We start from the raw sequence: 25,006 nt of genomic DNA on the forward strand, positions 1-25,006 counted from the left end.
TCCGTAATAAGGAGATAATTGCAATGAAATCACTTAAACCTGTATTATAATTATATAAATTTTACATTGTTTATTTATAATAAGAGATAAAACTTTATTAACAGTTGATAATGTATGAAATTGAAAGATCGAAAACTCGAAAGACTTTCTTTCTTAATGAGGACTTTGTTCTTATCCTATACTTATTCTGCGCTTACCCTGCTCTAACTGTGCGCTAACTCTGCGCAAATCCTCGCTAACCTAACACCATTATTACACGTAAGCGTATGTCTTTCAGTCTAAGTACCTTTGATGTGTTAATAATTACAAAGAACATGTGATCTATAAGTTCCTTAGAAAATTAGATAAATTTATAATTGGAGAGCAATTCACACATACAGACACACATACACAGACACATCATGCTATTTTTAGATATGGTCTTTAAGCTTTGTTTTATTAGCTCTGACCGCGTTAATAAACGTTAAGTATAGGACATTCCTTACTTAAGTATAATACATTTTAAAGGCATAACAAGACACTGAAAGAAAATTTTTAGATATAAAAAGTTCTTATTTGTTATTGACAAAAAATTGATTAAATGATAAGAATTGGAATGAAGAAGGTCAAAGATCACAATCTTGAACTTCTACATTTATTTTCAATGTGCTTCTTATGACGGTCCACCAAGACAATTATCCGGTAACATGCAACAGCACACTTAACAGTAAATTATTGTCGAAAATGTACCGTGCATAATACACATAAAAGAAGGGGCGATATTATATTATCTTGTAAATCTTGCTTAATAGGTAAGCCAAATTTATGCTCTTCATGAAGCAACTATCGCATTAAAAAACTATTACTATAATAGTTTCGTTATTGAAAAATATCGAAAGAAATTTAATCACGTAAAATGAAAATTATCGAGAAAAAAAATATAGGACTACTAATAATGATTCAATTATTGAATTTAAAATTTGTAATATCGATCGAATTTTCGATATAACGGAAATGTCGAGGGTATAGTTGGTCAGACATAGTTAATGATATCCTCAGACGTCCTTTGTGAGAGCGCAATCCCTCGAGACGAAGTTAGATCGATCGCGTTAACGGAACTCGTAGTCGTGCTGTCTCGAGTACTCTCCATAATCACACCATTTACTTCGTATCCTTTGGTTCGTATCGTTCTCCAATGAGTACTTCGACAATAATTCGGTCTAATTAATCGGCTTAACTGTAATAAATATTTCGAACTTATCTCTAAACACTGTCACAATTATAAATATATATACATATGAACATTATGATAGATCCAAAATGTTAAATTAGTTGTATCTTATAAATCAAAAGGTACGTGAAAATTTTTGAATAAATGTATAATATTGTATATAATGAAAATTCACCTTTAGTTCGAAAAGATCGGAAGTCCATTTAATTGTCTCGCTAACACGCTCAAGTGTTTTCTATTTATATTGCATTAAACGCGAGAATCTTGGTGAGATCTCATTTAACGGATGGCTCGGGAACTCATCAGACTGACGTTCACCATTCGTGTCAATGCGCGAGAATTGCTTTGCGCCTCGAAAGATCCCAACGGCATGGAATAAATAATCGTGTTTGCGAGACAATCTTGAAAATGGTCGATCGATGTACTTACATACATTTTAACCTGCAGTATAAGTACCTATAGTATTCTAAATAGTATATTACAGTACACACACATACACATTATATATATATATATATATATATATATATATATATAATATAAAATATGTAGATTTTACTATATATATTATATGAATAGTATATAGATTAGCATATTATACTATATTACTGACAAATATGTATATATTATCTATATTCTGCCAGCGCTCTTAGATATAATTAGATAAATTATTCATTCTAATTATTCTATAATTTTTAGCATTGGCTGGATCTGGGGAAAACGGCGATCAAACAGGTGAAAGGTCAGTACGAATATTAAACATATCATTCCATTTTATCCAAAATTAATTGATTAATCGATCGAAAAGACATAGATATAGATATTATAGATATTTTCATTTTCTTATTGTTAATATAAATATGCAATGTTTGATTTTTTGTTTTTAAATAGCTCCTTCTCTTTCTCTCTCTTTCTTTTTTTTCTCTCATATGGAATACATATCAATTAAAAATTTACATTCGTTGAAAAAATATTGAATCTTGTGATAACAATTAATAAATTAAAAATAAAAAAAAGAAAGATAACGATCGTAATAATAAAAAATTAAAAGAAAAAAAGTAGGGTAGTCGTAATCACGCTTTTATCGTTATTGTTGTTATCATTATTCGAAAGATATGAAGGAAGCAGCTGTATGATGACCGAGACTTCGATCGCTAAGTCGAGACACTCTGTCTCTCTCCTTGTATATAACCAATTACGTTGGGTCGATGTCAAATGAAAGTTTTAGATGGGTACGACCCTGTACACACAGATCCTACTTATTTTCTAGTATCGTTTCTAGATCCACAAATTATATTGAATGAATAAAAACATCGATTATTTGACAAATCTTAAAAATCAATCTCAAAAATTTTTCTATTTTTATTGTATTAATACATGTCTGTACGTTGTTTTCAATATTTTATTGTTAAATTAGAACACGAACTGTAATTGAAACTGTTCTTGTCTAATCTGGTTAGAAATTAGATTTTTGGAAAATGTTTATTTATTTATTTTCCTTTATAAAATTAATTGAAACAAAAATGTAATTTTTCGAAGGATAATAAATGTATAATAAATTTATTTATATTATTAACAATAATGAGCTTAATTAGGATATCAAAACGTTCATTGTTCTTTTTATGTATTTCTTTTTGTTTCTTAACAAAGAAAAATTGATTTATCTTTTTGATTCGAAATCTTTTTTTTTTCGGAGAAGAATTAATTTTTTATTTAATCAAGACATAAAAACGTCTGTCATTATTTTTATATCAAATTAAAATCATTAATAAATGAAAAATTTCTATTATTTTTTTTTCAATTTCTTTAATTAAATTTGTGGAACATTAGAAAAATGTTCTTAGAATTTCAATAGTTAAGAGATTTGAGTGTTCCCATTTAAATGTCCCACATACGAATCTTTCATGTTTGTTGAAGTGTAAACGTTTTTCAAGTTGTTCGTAGTTGGTTTCGTTGGGTATTTAGTACATACGAAGGTACATAAAATACATAGGTTAACTGATCGTTTCGAAATGCAAGAGCTTCGTGAAACGTGACATAGAATTCAGATTTCGAATAAATTTTCCAAATAAATGATTCAACGTAGAAAACGTAAAAATTTAAAAAGAGAGAGAAAGAGAGACGGACAGAGAGAGAGAGAGAGAGAGAGAGAGAGAGAGAGAGAGAAATCATATACCTATAATTAAATAATTATTCAATTTTCTTTACAAATAAATTTAATTTTCATTAATAAAAATTTATCATTGTTAAAAATTTATCTTGTTTCTTTTTTTCTCACTCTCTCCTCTCTCTCTTTCTCTTGATGAAAGCAGTTGCATATTTTTATGATTAAAGGCAGTTAATTACTCTTTATTTTTTTCTTTTTCCTTTAATTAATTAAAAACAATTGTTACATTATTGTACATACTATCGAGACATAATGAAAGAAAATTCTTTGGTATTTTATTATTCGTAATTATTCGTAAAAAATTTGACCTTTTCCTTAATATTATGTATATTTATTAATAATTATTTCCTTTTTATTTTTGTAATTAGAAAAATTTGAAATTACGTTAGAAATATTAGTTATCCATAGATCGGAGTATATGTACGCAAATATTGTAACAGCGATGGCGAACCAGTGGACTCATGAGAAAAGTTCAAGTGGTCTCATGCATTTTCAAAAAGTTGAACTAAAGTTGTGTTAATTAAAAAAGAAAAAAAAGAAAAGAATAAAAATAGAAAGGTTTAGAATTTTTGTGAAACAGGAAAAGAAGATATCTTAAAATCATCTATTAAATTAATAGAATGTATTGTTATTTGTTTAGATTTTTTTTCTAATAAGGATCTCAAAATGTATGAATAATTTAATTATCTACATATATATATATATATATATATATATATATATATACATCTATGTATATATATATGTATGTATGTATGTGTGTGTATGTAGTAAAATCGTCATTTGAAAAGTATTTCCGCGTTAGGTTTAACTTTAAAATAAAACTACATTATTTAATTTTATTTTTATTAGTTCTTTATTTTCATTTCTTTTCTTTTTTTTTTTGACACGAACAATGTTTCATAGCTCGGTCGAATCGGTGAAAAACATTATGTATGCGAACTACACAATTTATTTACGTGGATAGATACTATCGATATAATAGAATGAATTCGAAAGAAAATTTGTAAACACACACGTGGTAGTATCTTGAGAGGACTTCTGAGAAACGAGTGTGTTTACATAAAGTTATACAAACAAGGTCGAGATGACTTCAAGACAGTCGTTAGCCAGCAGCCGTATGGAACAGTCACGTTTTTCGTTTCGTTTTGTGTAGTTACGTGTTTCTCTTATAGACGTAATATCTTTGCATATTATTATATTAGGGATATTTTAGTCGATCATTTATTTAAGAATAATTATTCGAATATAATTAAAGGATATATTATTATAATTTACGATAATTAATTAAGGATATATCGTTATCATTTTCCGTGTATATAAAAGATATTCCTACATATGTGTGTACGTAATATACTTCGTTTCATTCGTTACTTTAACGAAAATGAGAATTATTAATGGAGATATAGTAAATTAATATTTTTCATAACTTCGTAATTTGGACAAAATTCATTGTCTCTCGCAAGAAGCAGTGTGTGAAGATTTTGAAACGGTGGAAGAACGAAAGATTATTGAAAATGATTCGTCGACCAAGAAAGAAGAAAAAGAAAAAGAAAAGAGAAGAGAAGAGAAGAGAAGATGGTTAAATTCGAACGATAAAGTAAGAACAAAGTTTGAATATATATTATTTGAGGTTTTTGGTTCGTGTCTACCCTCGACTCAATCCAGGTACGAAAACCTGCGGTCCTTTCTATCACAAATTTGTTTGCTTTTATTGCGTCGTTACTATTTTAGAAAGAACGTTTACAGTTTTATTTATTACACGCTCGTAATTTGTACTCGAACATTTATACTACTCGATTTATGAGGTAATGCAATTGCTTTTTTCCTCCTTCTTTTTTTATTTTCTTTTTACTAAATACCATATGTTTTATAGCGTAGTCGAATCGTTGAAAAACGTAAAGTGAATCAGTTTTGCATTTATCGAATATATTATATAAGAGACTTTTTTATTGTTATAGTCAATTTTTAGAAACGATTAAAATTTAGAAAATTCAATTTAGAAGAGCAAATTTAGAAATGATTAAAGATAAAAATGTTAAATCTCTTGGCCTGGATAATATCGTTTATATTAATTTTACAAGAGTTTTAATTGACGAATTCAATGTTAATTATTTCTTCGAAGGAGAAAGAATGAAAAAGGGACACATGAAGGACACGTAACATTAAACATTAGACAAGAGATAATATGTGTAGTTTGAATGTCGTAAGAGAATCAATGACCTTATTGTTCGGAAATGTTTATTTATATTTATTTATCCTTATACATACGTACATAAGTACACGTAATACGTAATATTTAACTAAATATTTAATTAAAACATATTATTATAAAAAAGAAATATATTATAAAATTATTGTTATATCTTTCTTTTTTCTTTTTTCTTTTAAATTATTCGGTTCAAACATTTTATATTTATCAAAGACTTTATAAATGATAAAATTTTTTTTTTGATTCTGATCCATCCGTAAAACAAAGTTCGCCATCACTGATACACATATACGTATGTGTTATTTAGTTTTAGTTTGAATCGTAATATAATATAATATTCGGACAAGTAGGCATGTGGATATGTATTTCGAATCAGTAGCGTCCGGCTTCTCTCACCGTGACTATGTTCCAGACATGGACCCGATTTTGTTTAGCTTTCGCGTGAAATTCTATCCACCCGATCCTCTGCGGCTGAAAGAAGAGATTACGAAGTATCAGGTTTACCAGCAACTGAAGAGGGACCTTCTCCATGGTCGATTGTACTGCAGTCCTGGTGAAGCTGCATTATTAGCAGCATGTATAGTTCAAAGTGAGTTATACTTAAGTCCTTTTCACAAACTCATCTCTTCTATTACCTCTCATGATTATAATACAACGTCAAGTTGATCCAACTTATTCAATAAGTGATAATAGATAGATAAGTAGTTTATAACGATTAAATCTGATTGATTAAATATCGTTTCTATTAATGTTAATTAATTATAAACTTATTCATGATCAATGTTACTTAACATTGATATTGATCAAATGAATAAACTAATATTTTATGTGATTTACTTTTTCGATTTGATATGTGTACAATGTATTTTTTTTTTTTATAAATAGGTTGATCTATTCAAGTTATAGTTTATTTTTTATTTTCTAAGCTTGTTAATATTTTTACAAAAAATAAATGGATCGTATAATTATGCAGATATATTAACTTTGATCAATGTTAATTAACGTTGACATAATTATAATCAAATGAGAATCTATGACGTATTTTTTTGTGACGTAACCAACGTTACTTAATTTTTATATAAATCAAATAAAAATTAATGTTTTATGTTTTACTTTCTTGATATGATATATGAAATATCATTTTTAATAAATGGTAACTATCCAAGTATTAACTTTGATTAATGTTATTTCTATAACTTTATACTTTATTTTATAAATATGTTAATACCAAATATTTTTCTATGAATACATAGAGATCATTTTTATCCAAGTATATACTTTGACTGATATTGCTTATATAACTTTATATTTTATTTTATAAATATGTTAATACTTATGCATAAAATATTTTCACATGAATACATAGAGATAGTTCTTATTCAAATATTAACTCTGATCAATTATTTTCATAAATGGATTAATTTATTTAATTATTAACTTTGATATATATATATATGTATGTATGTAAAATATTTTTATAAAAAAGTCATCTAAATATTAACCATGATCAAAAAATTCTTCAATTTCGGTATTACTCACGAACAAAACTCGATTACTATATTTTATATTTTCAAAATTATATTAAAAATTATATTATACGTTATATATTTTCATTAATTATTAAACAACTTTTACCAATATAAACAAATGTTAATTACCATGAACAATTAACAAGATTACTTCGAGTTTTATAACGAAACATTTCTAAACTGATCGTTTCAACTACTTACAAGAACAAAAAAGAGAAAGAGAGAGAGAGAGAGAGAGAGAGAGAGAGAGAGAGAGAGAGAGAGGGAGAAAGAGACGAAGTAAGCAATCGATATCAAGTCGATACTTTTTGATCTCAGGTGAATTAGGAGATTACGATCCGGAGATGCACGAAGGGAATTACATCTCTGAACACAAGTTGCTATTGAAACAGACTGAAACGATCGAAGAGAAGGCAATGGAGCTTCATCAAAGTGAACTGAAAGGATTTACGCAGGAAGAAGCTGAGACACGTTTTCTCGGTTTGGCCTCGAAATTAGACACTTATGCCGTGGATCCGCATCCCGTCAAGGTAATAGAAGATACGTTTCTATTAAAAGATCAAATCTTTCTTTCCCTCTTTTTTTTCTCTTTCTCTATCTTTCTATATATCTATCTGGTTTCTCTTTTTATTTAATTTCTTTACTCATTTCTCACAGTTTCATCGGATGTGATCGATTCCTTGTATTTTACGTGAAAGCTCTTCAACTCAATCCATCAGAGCTTTAACGAGCTTGAATCTCATTTGATTGTAACTCGTAATTGATTTATTTCATTAAGGTTTCTTACCTGCTTTCTTTCCATCTTTCCCTCTCTCTCTTTCTCTCTCTCTCTCTCTCTCTATCATTTTCTGTCTCCCTTCCTGCGTTTCTCCCAACTTGTTTCTAATTTAATTCGAATTTCATCGAATTCCAACGAACGATCATTCTTATTATTATTTTCTAATCACTCCTAGTAATGGATTTGTTTCAGTAACGTTTTCAACACAATGATGATGAAAAATAGAAATACTTACAAAGGAACAATTTTTAATAATTACTTCTCTCTCTCTCTTTTTTTTTTTTTTGATTTACTTTCAACCTAGTTCGAATTTCATTGAACGACCTTATCTGTTATTATTGTTTATGAGTAATTCGTATCAATGAATCTGTTTCATTAATGTTCTCGACATAACAGCGATGAAAAATAGAAATACGTACAAAGGAACGATTTTTAATAATTATTTATCTTCTCTCTCTTCTCTCTCTCTCTCTCTCTCTCTCTCTCTCTCTCCCTCTTTCTTTCTTTCCTTCTTTCTTTCTTTCTATTTCTCTCAACTTACTTTCAATTCAATTCGAATTTTATCGAAGTATCTTACCTGTTATTATTTTCTATCAAAATGATTCGTTTCAATGAATTTGTTTCATTATTATTTTCGATATAATTACAATAGAAAACAAATAAGCAAGGAATTTTATTAATTATCTTATTTTTTTACATTTCTCTCTCTCTCTCTCCCCTCCCCCCTCCCCCTCCCCACCTCTCTTCATTCAAAGAGAAGAGAACGATTCGCAATGCAAATTTAACTCGAGGACGTATCGGTAAACATCCGACTGTACTTTACTCCAGTTTATTTTCCACAACTCCTACTCCTCGTTATGTTTTGTTTTCTTTCTATTCGCGTTATTGACCGGTCGAAAGAGCGACAAAGGAGAGTAGAGCAGACAGAGTACCGTGGATAGTTGCAGTGGCTGTGCGCCAATAGAATGTATCTCTCTTTCTCTTTCTCTCTCTTTTTCTCTCTTTCTCTTTTTATACAGTCAGTCGCGAAAATATTTACACACTTAAGGATCTTTGTAATGTATACGAAACAATTAGTCTACGCAATTGTGTGACGTTTTAGTAAAATTAAAAAAATAATTTCTTTCTATTCTTATTTTATGTTTTAATTTTCGTAGCTACAATAAGAACAGTAATCATCTATCAAGTAACTCTATTGCTTTGGCTATTATCTATTTAATTATTGATAAATATAAATATCAAAAGAGAATTTTTTTATTTTCTAATTTTTTCTACTTTTGTACGAAGATCATCATTATATTATATATCGTGAATATCTATAGTCTGTGAAATTATTAATAAAATTAATAAATAAGTAAAATAATATTGTATTTTAGCATTGATCGATTATAGAAGAGATATTAGATATTGTAGATAGACTTGTATCAACACGAAATATGTATGTTAAATTTTTAACAAAAAATTTACTATATGTATATATAAAAAGAAAAAATACAAAGAAAAAAAAAAAACGAGAACATTCTCACTTTCTATATTTCATTACTACTATAACGAACAAGTATCCTTCGTAAACTTATACTTCGTAAACTCATACTTATTCGTATGTTAGATCGTTTTAATCTCTTGTAACATCCACTCAAAACTTTTTCAACATATTTATCTGTATACTTTATCAGATTAATTAATTTCCATATATCCATACTCACTAATAATTTAAGAGTACACTTTGCTTCATTCATCAAGAACAAAAAAAAAGCTAATTCAATTTTTAAAAGTATTCGAATAATTCTGTGACTGACTGTATACTCTTCTCTTCGGCTCTCCGCCTCTGCCTCTGTCTGTTTTTCTCTCCTTTTTATTTCTATTTCTCTATCTCTATCTCTATCTTTGTTCTTTTTTTTTCCTTTTACGAAAGTACGGCTAACGCAAGCGTTGGAACGGGGTCGTGTGCATAAAGGTGAGAATCGTAGACCGAGCATTATGTATCTCCATTTTTAACGTTTCCCTATTTTTCCACCAACACCAGAAAAGCTTGGTTGGTTGGTTGGTTGGTTGGTTGGTTGGGCGGTGGTAATGCTGCTGGTGCTGTTGGTGATGGTGTTGGTGTTGGTGGGTAGGTAGTGCTTTCGTGGTAGGATAGGAAAATACGAAACAAATGCGATATTCAAACGTGTTAAGAGACTCTATAGAGACACTTGTATATACTCAACATATATACGTTATATATATATAATGCTGAATACGTAGATATATGTATGTACTTACGTAGGCTAGACATAAAAATCGACTCTTTTTTCGTTTTTTCTTTTTTAATCTTTTGATCGAGCTTGCTAGCTTGGGATATTCTTTGTTTTCCTCGAAAGATACGTCTAACGATCGTCATTCAAAGAATTCTCTTCTAAAAGCGAAATACGAAAACTGCTTTGAGATTAATTCTCGTATTTTGAAAGGAAAAACATTTCGAAATATCATTAATGATAATCGAGTTATCCTTGATAACATTACGTTTGTGTATGTGTATACGTGCGAAAGAGAATATTTTCCATAAAGTTCTGATTTAAGTACTGGTTGAAAGAAGATGGATTAAGATAAATGGAGGAATGTAGCTTTTGTTTTTAATGAATTAAAGAAATAATATAAGATGAGCTACGAGTTTCTAAGTGGATTAAAAGTCCCTAGTTAATTTTTAAAAAGTATAATTTTATTTTATAATATGTAATATAAATTGTTATAAATAAAATAATACATTTAAATATCCAAATGAAATATCTAGATATATAATATGCGTGAAATGCAATTCCATTAAAATCAATCATTGTACTTATAACATTTCCGTATTTTCATTTATTCAATACAGCATAAATATATCTGTACATGTATATACAAACATACATAACATAAATCTAATGCATAAACTCATAAGACATACTCGTATTACCTTCATCATAACTATCAAGTCGAAGTGCTTATAGTTAAAGGACATCGCGATTGAGGATAGTATATTACATATGTGCAACACATGTAATCGCATTTACGAATGATACATGTTAACATATGTACGATGAGAGATTTTACACAGAAAGTCATGATGATTATAGATCGGAACTACGTCATGGATTAATGACGTTATCCTCGTATTTTGTCTGTATTAGTCTTTGAATTATTACCACAGCAGTGCACTCGAGAACGTAACCTTAAACTTCTTTACCTTAGTCTGTCGGTCTCTACAATGTAACTACAGTAACACTTTCTCAATGTCAAATAGGATCGATGCGATTCGCAGTGATCTTAAATTAATTATCAGCCCTTACATTCTACTTCTTCTCTCGTTTTTCTCTTTCTATTATTTTATATTACTTTTCTTTCTTTCTTTTTCTTTTTTCTTTTCATTCTTACTATTTTTTCTTTTTCTTCTTCTTCTTCTTCTTCTTCTTCTTCTTCTTCTTTCATTTCTTTTATTTTATTCTTTTTAATTTCTTTTTCCTTTTTTCAATTTTATTTCTCCAAGTAAAGAATCAAGCTCTTCGTTCTTTTTCTGTTTTTTCTTCTTCTTCTTCCTCTTCAACTTTTTACTTAAATTTTATTTTATTTTATTTTTTGTTTGTTTGTTTGTCTTCTTTTTAATTTGTTTCTATTTTATTTCTCCCAAAGGAAACATCAAGTTCGATCTTTTAGATTATCTCGAGTTATTATATTCAACGTATCTCTTTTTCTTTTTCTCTCTATCTGTCTATCTATCTATCTATCTACTTTTTTTTCAAAGACGAAAGTAACAAATATATTTTTCTGCGATGTTCGCGTGACTATTCTACTTTTTTCATTACTTTCTTTTTATTCCTTTCTCTCTTCTACCGTAACGAAGTTCATTTAAAGAAGTTTGCTAGATTTAAATGCTCTCCTCGATACGCTACGTTGGCGGAGCAAAACGATCTTAGGAGAGAGAGAGAGAGAGACAGAAAGATAGATTACGTGTTAACTATACAAATTAACTCAACAACTATTACCATTTTTTTTTCATTTTTTTCTTCTTCTTCTTCTTTTTGTTAGTTTTTGTGTTTTCTTTATTTATAACTTCCTTTCGTATAATTTACAAATAAATAAATTTTAACAGACCTTATCATCTTTGCGATAGTTAAAACTATAATTATATTTTTAACAATTTATTGATAAGAAATAAAAATAGAATAGAAGACATAAATAAAATAAAGAAATCAATTCTTTTTATTTCTTTTTACTTTTAACGTAACTCGTTGAAGGGTTAAACGCATAGGTTAATCACATTTTCGACAGTTCATTGATAAGAGATAAAAATACGATCATAATAAAGATAAACAAAGAATATTTACTTTCTAAGATAGCAGACACAAAAATTAATTATATTTTTGATGGTTCATTGAGGAGATATAAAAATACAATATAAAAATAATTCTTCTTCGTTTTTTTCTTGTATTAAATAAAAAAATAAAACATACTTGCAAACAATTTTTTTCTTAATCTTTCATGAATTAATTCGTTCAAGGTCGGGCATAAGGGTTAATCATAATTTTTTATGATTCATAAATTAGAGATAAGAAAAATGCAATATATATTAAAAATAATTTGCTTTGATTTTGTGTTTATTTGTAAAAATAGCTTGTTCAATGCCATACAATGGTAATATGTATACATAGATACATGCATACATACACGCGGACACGCGAATATTCTTCTCGACGAATTGCGACCTTTTTGGTATGAACTTCCGGGTGGATAGGAAATAGCAGGATGGCGTGATCAATTGCACAGACCGAGAGCTTCTCTTGTCCGTTTCCTTTCGTGACGTTAATGGCGCTTCTCCTTATATCCGGCTATGCATTTTACCCCGTTAGCACCGCGTTCGTGCGTGTCCTTTGACGTGATACCTCATTCACTTATTTTTTTTTTCTTTTTTTTTGCCATCTAGAAAGCAAGAGAGAGAGAGAGAGAGAGAGAGAGAGGGAGAGATCGAAGAGATGTGGCATGTATATGTATGTATGTGTTTCTGTACTATCGAAGCTTCTGCAGTATGAATGGATTCTCATTTACGATCGAGCTTTTATATCACAACGTTACCGATATTTTTTTTTCTTTTTTCTTTTTTAGAAAGCCTCTTTCTTTCTTCTTTTTTTAAATATTTTCTTCTTTCTTTCCCCCCTTTTTTTTTTTTGCTTTCATACTATTCCTCTAGGCACTATTTCGATTCATGTCTCTTCCTCTTCTACTTATTAACTTCGTATGTAATTTTTTCTCGTACGTCGAAGTTAATTATTTTCGTTTTAGCAAGTGAAAAAATAATATCATTTCTAATAGACATATTAGAAAGTTTCTTTCCGTTTGAAAGTTATGCGAATTTACGATGTGACAAGTTATTGGGTTAGGTCTCTGTAATTATTGTTAGAAGTTTCTTTTATTGGATTTTGAGTATATTTTTAATTTTTCTTTTTTATTCTTTTATGTCGATATTATTTGTTGGTTAAAATGTTATTGAAGCGATTGAAACTTTTCATTCTTCTTTTCACTTATGTTTTTTATTGAATTTTCAAGAATTTTTTGTTTCTTTTTTTCATTTAATTTTTTAGAAACTTCTAAAAACGCAGTACGAGTTAAGAATTAAAAAAGAAATTATTATACACATATGAATTAGCCGATCAAATAGTTTCTGAAAAATAATTGATTTATTTTAAATGAATATCCTGTATTAATTTTTTGTCAATAACTTTCGACACGATAAAGAGGCTGAGCAATAGTTTTTTTTTCTTTTTTTCATTTTTCGAACGAATGATCGTCAGAATCGATTATCATAGGAAAACGATAGCCGTCCATCATAAGGGTTGCTGTCTACGAGTGAAACGTATCGCTAATGAACGCGGTAGATGGAGAATGACGATCGCATTCCAACGAGATTCCGTTGATTTACGATTTGACAGAAAGCAACGCCTGCTAAATCAACATGATCGAATGTGTCGTAATTGAATGAAATTCACTACTCAATTTACTACGTACATATATGTATATATATTTATATAAATATACTTGTATTAATTTATTACTTTTAATGTAAATGAAGTTTATTTTTCAATGTACAATTAACAATAGTTCGTTTAAATATTTCACAATTGAACTAATTTTTATGATACTTCTTTTTTTTTCTTTTTTATCAAAATTCATACTATTTTAATATCTTTTCTTTTTTGACAAAAGATTTCATCAAAAATTGTAACAAAATATAAAAGTTGATTCTATCTATTAATTTGTATTGTATACATGTAATTATTTTTATATGCACATATATACATATATATCTATCTATTTATTTATTTATATATTTTGTATTATTATCATTAGATATCATCAGCCATATATATATATATATATATATATATATATATATATTATTTTAAAGGAGCGAATACTTTGAAATCATTCGAATTTCTTCGTGTTATCAAATATTTGTTATGTCACACGTGAAAAACTCTATAGAGAGAACGTCGAATGAAATAAAAACAGAAGAATATTAGTTCATTTAACAGAGTTTTAATGAAGCAAAGTCCAAGAAAGATGGACAAAGATAGAGATAGATAGGTAGATAGATAGATAGATAGATAGATAAATATAGAGAAGAAACGGGAAAGAGAGAACATATTAAAACGAAAAAAGTAATAATAAAATGGTTCGTTAAATCTAACACATGGAAATGTATCTTTCGGTAGAACGAACAAGTGTATTTCTAATCGTGGTTGATAATTAAAACGACTAGAACGTATTTGCTGCGAATTTACGCAGTGATAAAGCATGTTTAATGGGGAACATTGTTCCTGCTTTCCACATTTGCCATCCCTTCGGCCCTTTACCATCCCTTCGACCCTTTGCCATCCCTTCGACCCTATACCATTTATCCTTCAACTTCTAAAGAGAGAGAGGGAAAGAGAGAGAGAGAGAGAGATAGATAGATAAAGGGAAAGAGAAAGAGAGAGAGAAAGTGAGAAAGAGAGAAGAGAGATCGTCCGATCAAATGCACCTGCCGTCGCCATTTCTATCCTGACTGTCAACAGATTTATTAAAGAAAAAAAAGAAACAAAACCTAAAAAAGTGAATTACACTGGTTCATTTATGTATCTTTTAACGCATTCAATTTTTTTCTTTCTTTTCTTTCTTTCTTTCATTCTTTTCTTTTTTAATGTATAATTGTAGTTTTCATATAACGAATACATTAAAAATTTTACATAAAAAAGAACAAAAATTATTTTCTTTTTTTATCTACGAAGAAATTATTTAAAAAATAAATGGATAGAGTAAATAAAAAGATAAATAAAAAAGTTTGACAGATATTTTAATTCTAGGTTCTTAGAAGAAAATTATCGAGGTGTTGTGAAATGTTTAAATTAAGTTGAAGAAATATTAAAATGTTAAAATGAAATGTTAAATTAATATTTTGCTAACGTACAAATTTAATTTACAATAAAAATAAATAGGATAAAAGAGTAAATTACAAATTTTATAAATATTTTATAATCATATATATCAAATAAGCACAATATTCTTTTAAAAATTTAATGAAATTTTGTTGTTCTTGTTAGAAAGAAATTATTTAATAAACCAAATGATTTAATTATTTATTTAAAGACCATTTAAAAGAGAGAAAGAGTAAGAGAGATAAATACTACTATACAATTTAAACTAAATGCTTAATAATTTAAATAATTTAATAATTAATATAAATGATGTTAAATAATCCTTGAAAAGAAAAAATAAAGAAAAATAATAAGTGTATAGTTATTGCAATAAATTCATAGGTCATTTCTGTAAATTTTGGAAATATGATTTGGCACGTGCGTACTGTAGCGTATATTGTAAACGATTCAATGTGCATACTACATACATGTTCTATTTGACAGGAAGATACACAAGAGTAGTGATGAAACGTGACTCGACGGGATATCGTCTCATAATATCGAAATAATTATATTTCCAAGCACGGAGATTTCAATCCTCTTTCTGCTCTACTTATCCTTGATATACGATGTTTACCGATTTTATTTCTACGAGTCATCGAACGCACAAATCCTTAATTAATAATAATTAACTATAAAGAAAACAAACAATGACGGACTCATTTATTAATTTTTATGCGCTTTATACAGACATTTCTATATATTATTATTGTTATTTACAAAGAATAATTTTTGTATATTCTAATAAATGAATGAATACATTATTTATTTATTTATTTATTTATATAGTATCGATCGAAATAATAAGAAAATAATAAGAGAGAATATAATAAGTTTAAATTGATTTTTTTTATACATATATATATATATATGCGTCTCTCTCTCTCTCTCTCTCTCTCTCTCTCTCTCTCTCTCTCTCTCTTTCTCTTTCTCTTTTTTTCTTTAAACTTTAAATCGATTTACTATATGAGAAGGGAACTTTTAATAGGAAACTAGCCTCGCAAATTCGCTGGCATAGATCGTATTCCTTTCTGAGGGATATATGAAATAAATATATAAGAATTATATTTTTTAGATTGATTAAAAGTTTCATATACCTATACGAACAAAATGAGATAAATTGAAAGCATAAATGAAAAATAATTAGAAACGCTTTGTTCTATTTTTAATGATATTTTATTATTTCAAATAGAGGCATTACATTATTTCAAATAATAATATGTGTAATAATTAAATTGCAAATAAGGTCATTGATAGAAAATATACATCTATCTTTTCAATTTGTTTCTTTTATTCTTACGTATACGTATGTAAATGTAATATTTTTTTCTTCCTTTTCTTTTTTTTTTTAATTTTTTTCATATATCTAAATGCACATACATACGTGTACATATATTTATTCATTTTATATATTTTGAATACATAAAAAAAAAAAACAAAATGAAAGATAGTTCGTCTAACGTTAGAGCTGAATTTTATGCAGCAGATTATTCGAATTTCAAGCGTGTTATATCTTTTCAAAGAGGATTCTCTAGTTCAGTCACTCACGAAAAGATTGTATCTCTTTCCTAAAGAACTTTCAATCTTCACCAAGTCTCTCTCTATCTCTATTTCACTCTTTATATATATATATATATATATATATATATATATATATATATATATATCTTTTCAACGTGAATACGTATTTGAAACTTTCCCATTCTTTTCATCGATATTCCATAGAAATCGATATAAAAGTATCGAAACGACTATTCTATTGATGGGGGTCACGAAGTTACTGATTTTTATATAAAGAAAGAAGATAAATAAATTACACATTGATTATATGAATCGATAAAATAAATTAATATATAAAAGTTAAGAAGACAAATACAATTGTTTTCAAGGAACCTGCTTGTTTAAAAATTCGTGATTAAGTATACTCGATTAAAGTGAATTTCATTCGTTTTAAATATTAATCCTTTGAGAATGATCTTCAAGTAGTTTTCCGTAATCGAGTCTTGTATTTAAAATTCACATTCATATTAGTCGAATAGTAAACATCGCTTCATCGTTACTTCTCTTTTTAGTCGAAAGAGAAATATAGATAGAGATATGTAAAACGACGTCGAGGAAGACAGGAAAAGAAAAGACACAAAAGACAAGAAAATAATTGTCGCGTCAAAGCTATAAGCTCTCTTTGAGCTTTCAAGCTTTCCTCGTTTTCTCAACGATTCTCTCTTTCTCTTTCTCTCTCTCTCTCCTTCTCTCGTCCTATTTGTCTGTCTATCTTTTTCTGTTTCCTTCTGACGCGTTATCGTACTCAGGGTGATATCTCCACGTGGATGTAAAATACGAGGATATATATATATATATATATATATATATATATATATATAACTTTTAAAACATGAAAGTTTTTCTTTGATAAGCATACGCAGAGAAACTCTAGAGATTTTTTTTAATCGAAGACCTTGAATTATTCATTGCACAATTTTCTCTTTTCGTCGTTGAAATCATAAAAAATAGAGAGATGAAGAGAGAGAGAGAGAGAGAGAGAGAGAGAGAGAGAGAGAGAGAGAGAGAGAGAGAGAAGCGAAATAGTTTTCTTCATCGTGTTACGATATCGACATATGTCTCAAAGCATGTTCACAAAGCACTTTCGAATCTTATTTTCGAGATTTTTCAATCGTTGAAAAGCAAAAGTTCGATCGATCGGATTCCCTTTGTTGGCTATTTGAGAACAAACGAGGAAATATCGTTTGCATTTGTAATCCGAAGAAAATTCGATCTGTAAACTTCGAATCGATTTGAATGTACAATCGAAAAGAATTCTTTTTCTGTTTCTTTCTTCTTTTTTCTTTTTTTTCTTCATTTCCTCTTTATCGCTTCTCTTCGTTGATTAATCTTGATTATTAATAAATATTTGTAAGGCGAATAAAAATGTAGAAATAAATTGATCAAAGTAATAAAATATAAATATGCAGAAAGAAAAGATATGAAAAAAAAATAAAGTATTTCTTAGATTATTATAACTCTCTCTCTCTCTCTCTCTCTCTCTCTCTCTCTCTCTATATATATATATATATATATATATATATATATATATATCTTTCTCTTTCTCTGTATAAATTTCTCAATTATATAAATGTTTGTTAAAATAATAAAAATGATTAAATCAATTGATAAGAGCGATGAAAGAAAAAATGCAACAATTAAATCGAACTATCTGTCTTTATCTCTCTTTCTTTCTCTCCTTTTGCTTTGTTAAAGTTAAAAGCATCGCTAAGATCAATAAGCCAAGAACATTGGATTTTATCAGACATTTTTATCTTGATCCATGCGTAACAGCTTCAGTATACCATGGATAAGGAACCTTTTACGGTTAACTTCCTTCGTTAGCGTCGATTTAACGTCACAATTAATCTCAACATTACTTTATCCTCCTTCTCGACTTTTTCTTTTTTTATTTATTTTTTATTTTCACTTTCTCTCTCTCTCTCTCTCCCCCCCTCTCTCTTTTTCTCCCTATCTTTCCCTATCTTTTTCCCTTTCTCTCCCTTTCTCCTTCCCTCTTTCTCTTTCTATCTTATTTCGAATTACTGTCGTTAATGTGGAAGCTTTTAGTCTTAAGCGAGCATAAATGTTCTCTTAAATGTTAAAGGAAATAAAAAGAAAAGAAACAAAATAAAGAAACCACACGAAATCTTCTCTGTTAAATGTGTAAGAGCAAACTTACTATTTTTTATCTCTCTTTCAAGAATAAAAATAAAAATGACATAATAGAAAAGAAAAGAATCCAATTCACGTCGCATTTTTCATAATTTTAAAGTTGAGAAAGATTGATTTTATTTCGACTTTAAAGACATTAAATAGTAAAGACGAAAATAAAAACAAAAGAAAAGAAAGATAAATGTAATAATTAACGAGAAAGATTGTATAATTCTGGTTATTTATGTTTTCAGGATCACAGAGGTACACAATTGTATCTTGGTATTAATCATTGTGGTATCCTGACGTTTCAAGGATCGCGGAAAACGCATCATTTCCGTTGGTCGGAGGTCCAGAAGATTAACTACGAAGGGAAAATGTTTATTGTGCATCTGACGATAAACGAGGTGAGATTCTCCATAAGAATTTAAAAAAAGAAAAAAATCAAGGGAGAGAAAATTTCCCATCAAAATAAGAAAAACAAAAGATTTTCACTATACCTGCTAAGATGTATTAATAAAAACGATATGTGAATGAAATAGTTTTCGATATTTCGATCGATCGATTTGTTAATATGCTTCTTATTACATTGAATCGACAATAAATCATATAAAACGATCATTCGTTATAACGAAGTGCTACGATGGGTTCAGAAGTGTCTCGAAGCTATCAATCTCCATTCTAGATCAATTTTCCTCGATGCATATGTATGTAGATATCTATGTACATACATATTTATGTATGTATACGTGAAGCATTATACTGTCGTTTTTCGAAAGGAAACTTGGCTATAATTCGATGCCACTTAGAGATAATCAAATTGACATTTTTATTAAGAAAAGAGAGGAAATAGATCATTTTTAAATTATAAAAATTTATAATTTGTAAAATTATGATTATTAATTTTATATATATATATATATATACATACATACATATATACCGACGTGTACATATATATATGTATAATATAAAAAATAATATTATTATATTAATGAATTTTTTAAGTCTTTTCAAGCAACTTTTCGAATTAAACCATTGAATTATCGAAGTAATTAGAAAAAGAAAAAGAGAAAGAGAGAGGCTTAGCGAATATACTTTCGTCGAAACGAAATCACTCGACCTATTTTTTCGATGTTCATCTCCGTCGGATGTTGACCGTACGATGGACCAAAAACGATTGCCAAGAAGTAACATCTAACGGGAGCGAATCGAGCCGATAACGGCTTTGACCACTTCCGTCAGATGATGGACCACCGTCTATATACCATATACAGGGTGGTCAAATAACTATTACCAACTGAAATATCTCTCTTATTTTTTATTTTATGAGAATAAAATGGTTAGAATAAAGTTAGACTCACAAGGGCCACATCTGGTAGTTGTAAGGATTTTTTATCAAGGTTACTTTTGGAAGAGATTTCAAGGTCGTCGATAGATTTTTAAATATAAATCTATGAGTTTTTTACATGAATAAATATTTCTATTGCGAATAACATACCAATGTCGAAAAATGATTAGTATCCAAAAAATTGATTTCATTAGTATCAAAAGAATTGAATCTTTCCATAAAATCAAAAATAACGAAGATATTCGAGATGGTAACAGTTATCAGATCACCCTATATATATGTATGTGTATATATATATATCATATACATATACGTATATGTATTAACCGCAGCACGACAAAATGAAAGACTTTTTATAAGATCTCGAAATCCGGTTGAACTATTGTATAACGTTGTTGCTAACAGTGTTCTGTAATTCAAAAGTGATGTCACGTGTTACATCATCAGTAGATCAACGAGTTATCCATTTATCCGTATAATCCCACGAAAAGTAGAGTTCCTAGACAATTCCGAGTCTCGAACTTGAAAATTCTTGGCATGGAGCACATTGCTCTTAGAAGAAAAAAAAGAAAAGAATTTCATGTAGAAAATGTCATTTCTATTCGAGTGGACGTGTCACGACAAACGTACGAATTGAAAATTTCAAACGGTTCTCCGTGTCCCTCGGGATTTTCTAGGCCAAATCGTTTCTTTTCCATAAAATACAGAAGGCGAAATGCCCTCAAGCTTTACACCAAATATTCACGTTGATACTGTTCGCTGTTCTCGCTGTGTCCTAAATTTTTTATCTCTCGACAACAATAGCGTTTTAAAATTTATCATTAAAAATTTAACACTTAAAAAAAAAATAGGAAAAAAAAATTAATAAAAAGAGCAATCGAAAAAAAAAAATTGAAGCAGTATATTAATGATGAAAATTTAAATTAGTGTTTTATGACCTACGGTATGCTCGAAACTTTTTTGGATATCGATAACAAAAGTATGTTTTAATTAGGATACTTTATTTAATTGAAAAAAAAAAAGAAAAGAAAGAGAGAAAAACAGATATATATATATATGTGGATATAATTGAAAAGAGATAAGAAATATTTTTAATTTATATATTTTTTTTAGAAAATTTTTTCTGTTGATTTAATTTAATTTTTAAACATTTCCTTTTTTTTTATTTTATCGTTTCTTTCCATTGACATAAATCACGCGACAGAGGATCGACGGTCATCAGAGGGCATCTTTCGTTCGGAAGAAGGGTTTCTCGATTAAAAATAATCCAATAGTGAACGCGACGAGGTTGCGGAATGGGATTACCTTTTCCTCGTATCGCGGAAAAATCAAAAGCTTATTGCGCTCTGGTTGTATATACTTGTATGTACAAAATTCTCGGTCGGTTTAACACGCTAATTAGTTAATTGCGGTCTCTTTCAGCAATAAGAACACTGCCAACGCACAGCAATCACTTTCTGTAAACTTTGACTCGCTCGATACGAGTCAACAAAGCGATTATTATTATCTCGAGTGACAAATTAATTTCAATTTGCTCGTGTTAAATGTGAATTCCATTAGTATTAATCACTTTTATAGGAAATGTGAATTATTATTTCTACGATCTCATTTATAGTTTTTCTATATCCAACATTTTCGTTTTGATATTTTGTACATATTTAAATGAAACATCTTAAGCGTTTAATTTTAATAAAAAATGAAAAAGAAATAAGTGATTATAAAAGTATCTTCATCAAGTAATTAGTTTTAGAAAGGAATATATTTCGGCGAGAATATTGAAGTATCTTTAAGATTTCAATCATTTTTACATTCATATTTATTACCTTTATTTTTTACGTAATTAAATCATATTGAATGGATTAGGTATTTATTTTAATAGAAAATATCTTAATAAAAGACGTAATGAATTACTTACTTTACTTATTAATAAATGATATAAATTAGAAGACATTTATCTTAATAAAAAATCAATGAAGAAGAAAAAAGAGAAAAGAAGAATAATTAATTAGTTATAGAAGTATCATAATTAAGTGATCAGTCAAAAGAAATATCGATGTTAATACTGGGGTCTTTTAATCTTTCTGAAAAAGATTAGCATCGAAAAAAAATTATTATGCAAAGTTAGAATATATCAAAAATTAATTAGAATAATTGAAAAGTCCTTCGTACGGTTTGACGAATATGATGAAGCTTCAGGGATTCCTCACGTAACCCGTTACTCTCTCTCTCTCTCTCTCTCTCTCTCTCTCTCTCTCTCTCTCTCTCTCTCTCTCTTTCTCTCTCTCTCCTTCTCTCTTTTTATCACGTTTGTATATCTGTGTACATGAAAATGTATGTATGTAAATATATGTGTATATATGTATATATACACACATATACATACATATATACACATACATATACATATGCATTGATTACGACCAAAGTAATCCCATTATTTTCCACTGCCGGCCGCTCTGTCCAGGACGTGAGGACAAAGGTGAGTCGTTTCTTGGCAGTTGCACGTGCTATTTGTGTCCAAGTAGGTAGAGAAAAAGAAACGAAAAAATTATAATAATTATACATATACGTTAAGAAAACAAAAAAGAACAGAAACACACAGGTACATATACACACGCATATGAAAACAAAAGTAGAGACTAGATCGACAGATTTTTTCTTTTTTGATCTTGATTAAGAATTTGAATTATATCGAAACAAATAACGTGATTTTTTGAATTTCGATTAATGATGTACTCTTAATTTCTGTTTTTTTAACGCATAATATATAGTATTTTATTCTTTTTTCTAAATATATATATATATATATATATATATATATATATTTATTAAAAAGTAAAATTATTTAGACGGTGGATTTATGGAGGATTTTCAGTTCCATTAAACGACAGGACAAGTTCGAATTTTTTCAATTACCAATTAGTATTTAAAAAATATAAAATTTAATATTAATTTGTCAAGATGCATAAGCTTTAATTGTTTTATTATTATTATTATTACTATTACTATTATTATTATTATTATTATTAATAGAACTGTATAGAAACGTTTATTTTCTTTTTGACCCAGCAGACAATTTTCATTTGAATGAGTCAATGTCATCTTCATTTAACGAAATTGATTAAAAATATTGAACATTTATTTATACTATTCGTGATTGATTATATTAGTGAGTGATTGGTGTTTGAAATAAATAGTTATATATCAATTTGCAATAATTTTTTTGAAAGAAAGTGATTTTAGTTTTTTATTGAATCGTATTTCTATTTTTTTGAATTTAGCAGTTAAATACTGAGGTTATTTTTAATGTGTAAAATTAATCAGAAATATTGAATATTGATTGGTACTATTTGTCAGTGATATGTACTTGAAAAAAGGAAGAAAAAAAAATAATGTAATAAAAATTTGCAAGTAATTTTTAAAGACGAAGTTTGATTTTTATTTTGCAAAATTAAGTAATATTGAAAATTGTATGCGAGTGGTTGGTCTTCAAAAAATATAGGAAAAAAAATGAAAAAAATGTTCATATTTTTGGATCCAGTTATTAAGTTTTCAAGATCAGCTTTGTTTTACGAAATCGATTAGAACTATTGAAAATTGATGGAGGTTATTTCTTGTGGAAAAATAAAAAAGAATGAGCCTTTCCAGTGGTTGAGTTGAGTTCATGGAATTAAATCGACATTCGGGTCATGCAAACAAGGGAACCTTCGAGGTCTATGAGAGTTCAACTATGTTGATGCTGATTATTCGTCGTGTTGTACCTATTAGAGCTTGTTTCCGTTTACACAATTATCAATTAGAATATCGACAATAAATGTGAAGTTTCTCCTTCCATGTATGTGCATGCTTGTACGTACGTATGCAAATTGTTTCATGCTTTTTACTGTTCATTCGTATAACGGACCCGATATTAACTAATTACTTCGTATATTACGATATTAATTATACATCAATGTATTACAACATAGTGAATGCATAAGCAACAATAACCTCGAAGAGTATGTAATTTATCAACAATGAATTTGTATTATTTTCTTAATCGTTTCGTCTTTTTAGTTTATATCAATACTTCTAATCAATTTCGTTAAACGAAGATGACCTTGACACTTGGCTGCTCACTTGATACATATGAATATAAATTTTTATAACATTCTATGTAAAAAATTTAACGAAGATGATGTTGAACTCATTTTTCTTTTTTTTTTCTTTTGTAAAGTTTCTTAAAAAAATTTTTATCAAACTTTTTTTTCCTCTTATTCAATATAAAGTTACAAAATTGTTAATTTTTTCTATAAGTCCTATCGTGTTTTATCTGAGATGAAAGTCCTTTTAAATCCGATTGGATTAGTGGAACAAATAACTTATACGTTTAGTAACATATACTTATATACATACATTTACATATATCTATATATATATACATATATAGTCGTAGCTTGCTAATTATTGCATTTATGTGCCGAGAAAAGCATCGTATGTATGGTTGGAACTTCGCTAATTAAAAGTTCGCTGATTCGAACGCGAATTTAATTAAAAGTGTCGGTTTAAAAATCTTTTTCTTTCTTCCTTTTATTGTTCGTTTATATATATATATATA

The 25,006-nt window shown here is 28.1% G+C and overlaps 1 protein-coding gene across 6 annotated transcripts in view; it reads left to right on the forward strand.

The window, feature by feature from the left end:
- The window catches only part of LOC122632705 (FERM domain-containing protein 5), a 72,586-nt gene that overhangs the window by 34,481 nt on the left and 13,099 nt on the right, over nt 1–25,006 (forward strand). For 3 of the 6 annotated variants that reach the window (XM_043819846.1, XM_043819843.1, XM_043819848.1), the window contains 5 exons: nt 1,910–1,952; nt 6,002–6,178; nt 7,437–7,648; nt 19,313–19,465; nt 22,874–22,930. In XM_043819846.1, the coding sequence (XP_043675781.1) occupies nt 1,910–1,952; nt 6,002–6,178; nt 7,437–7,648; nt 19,313–19,465; nt 22,874–22,930 (642 nt within the window). Of the gene's footprint in view, nt 1–1,909; nt 1,953–4,270; nt 4,978–6,001; nt 6,179–7,436; nt 7,649–19,312; nt 19,466–22,873; nt 22,931–25,006 lie in introns of those variants that run through there. The other 3 variants (XM_043819844.1, XM_043819847.1, XM_043819845.1) reach the window with 3 other exon arrangements.

This window comes from Vespula pensylvanica, chromosome 10, assembly GCF_014466175.1.
Source record: "Vespula pensylvanica isolate Volc-1 chromosome 10, ASM1446617v1, whole genome shotgun sequence".
Lineage (NCBI taxonomy): Eukaryota > Metazoa > Arthropoda > Insecta > Hymenoptera > Vespidae > Vespula > Vespula pensylvanica.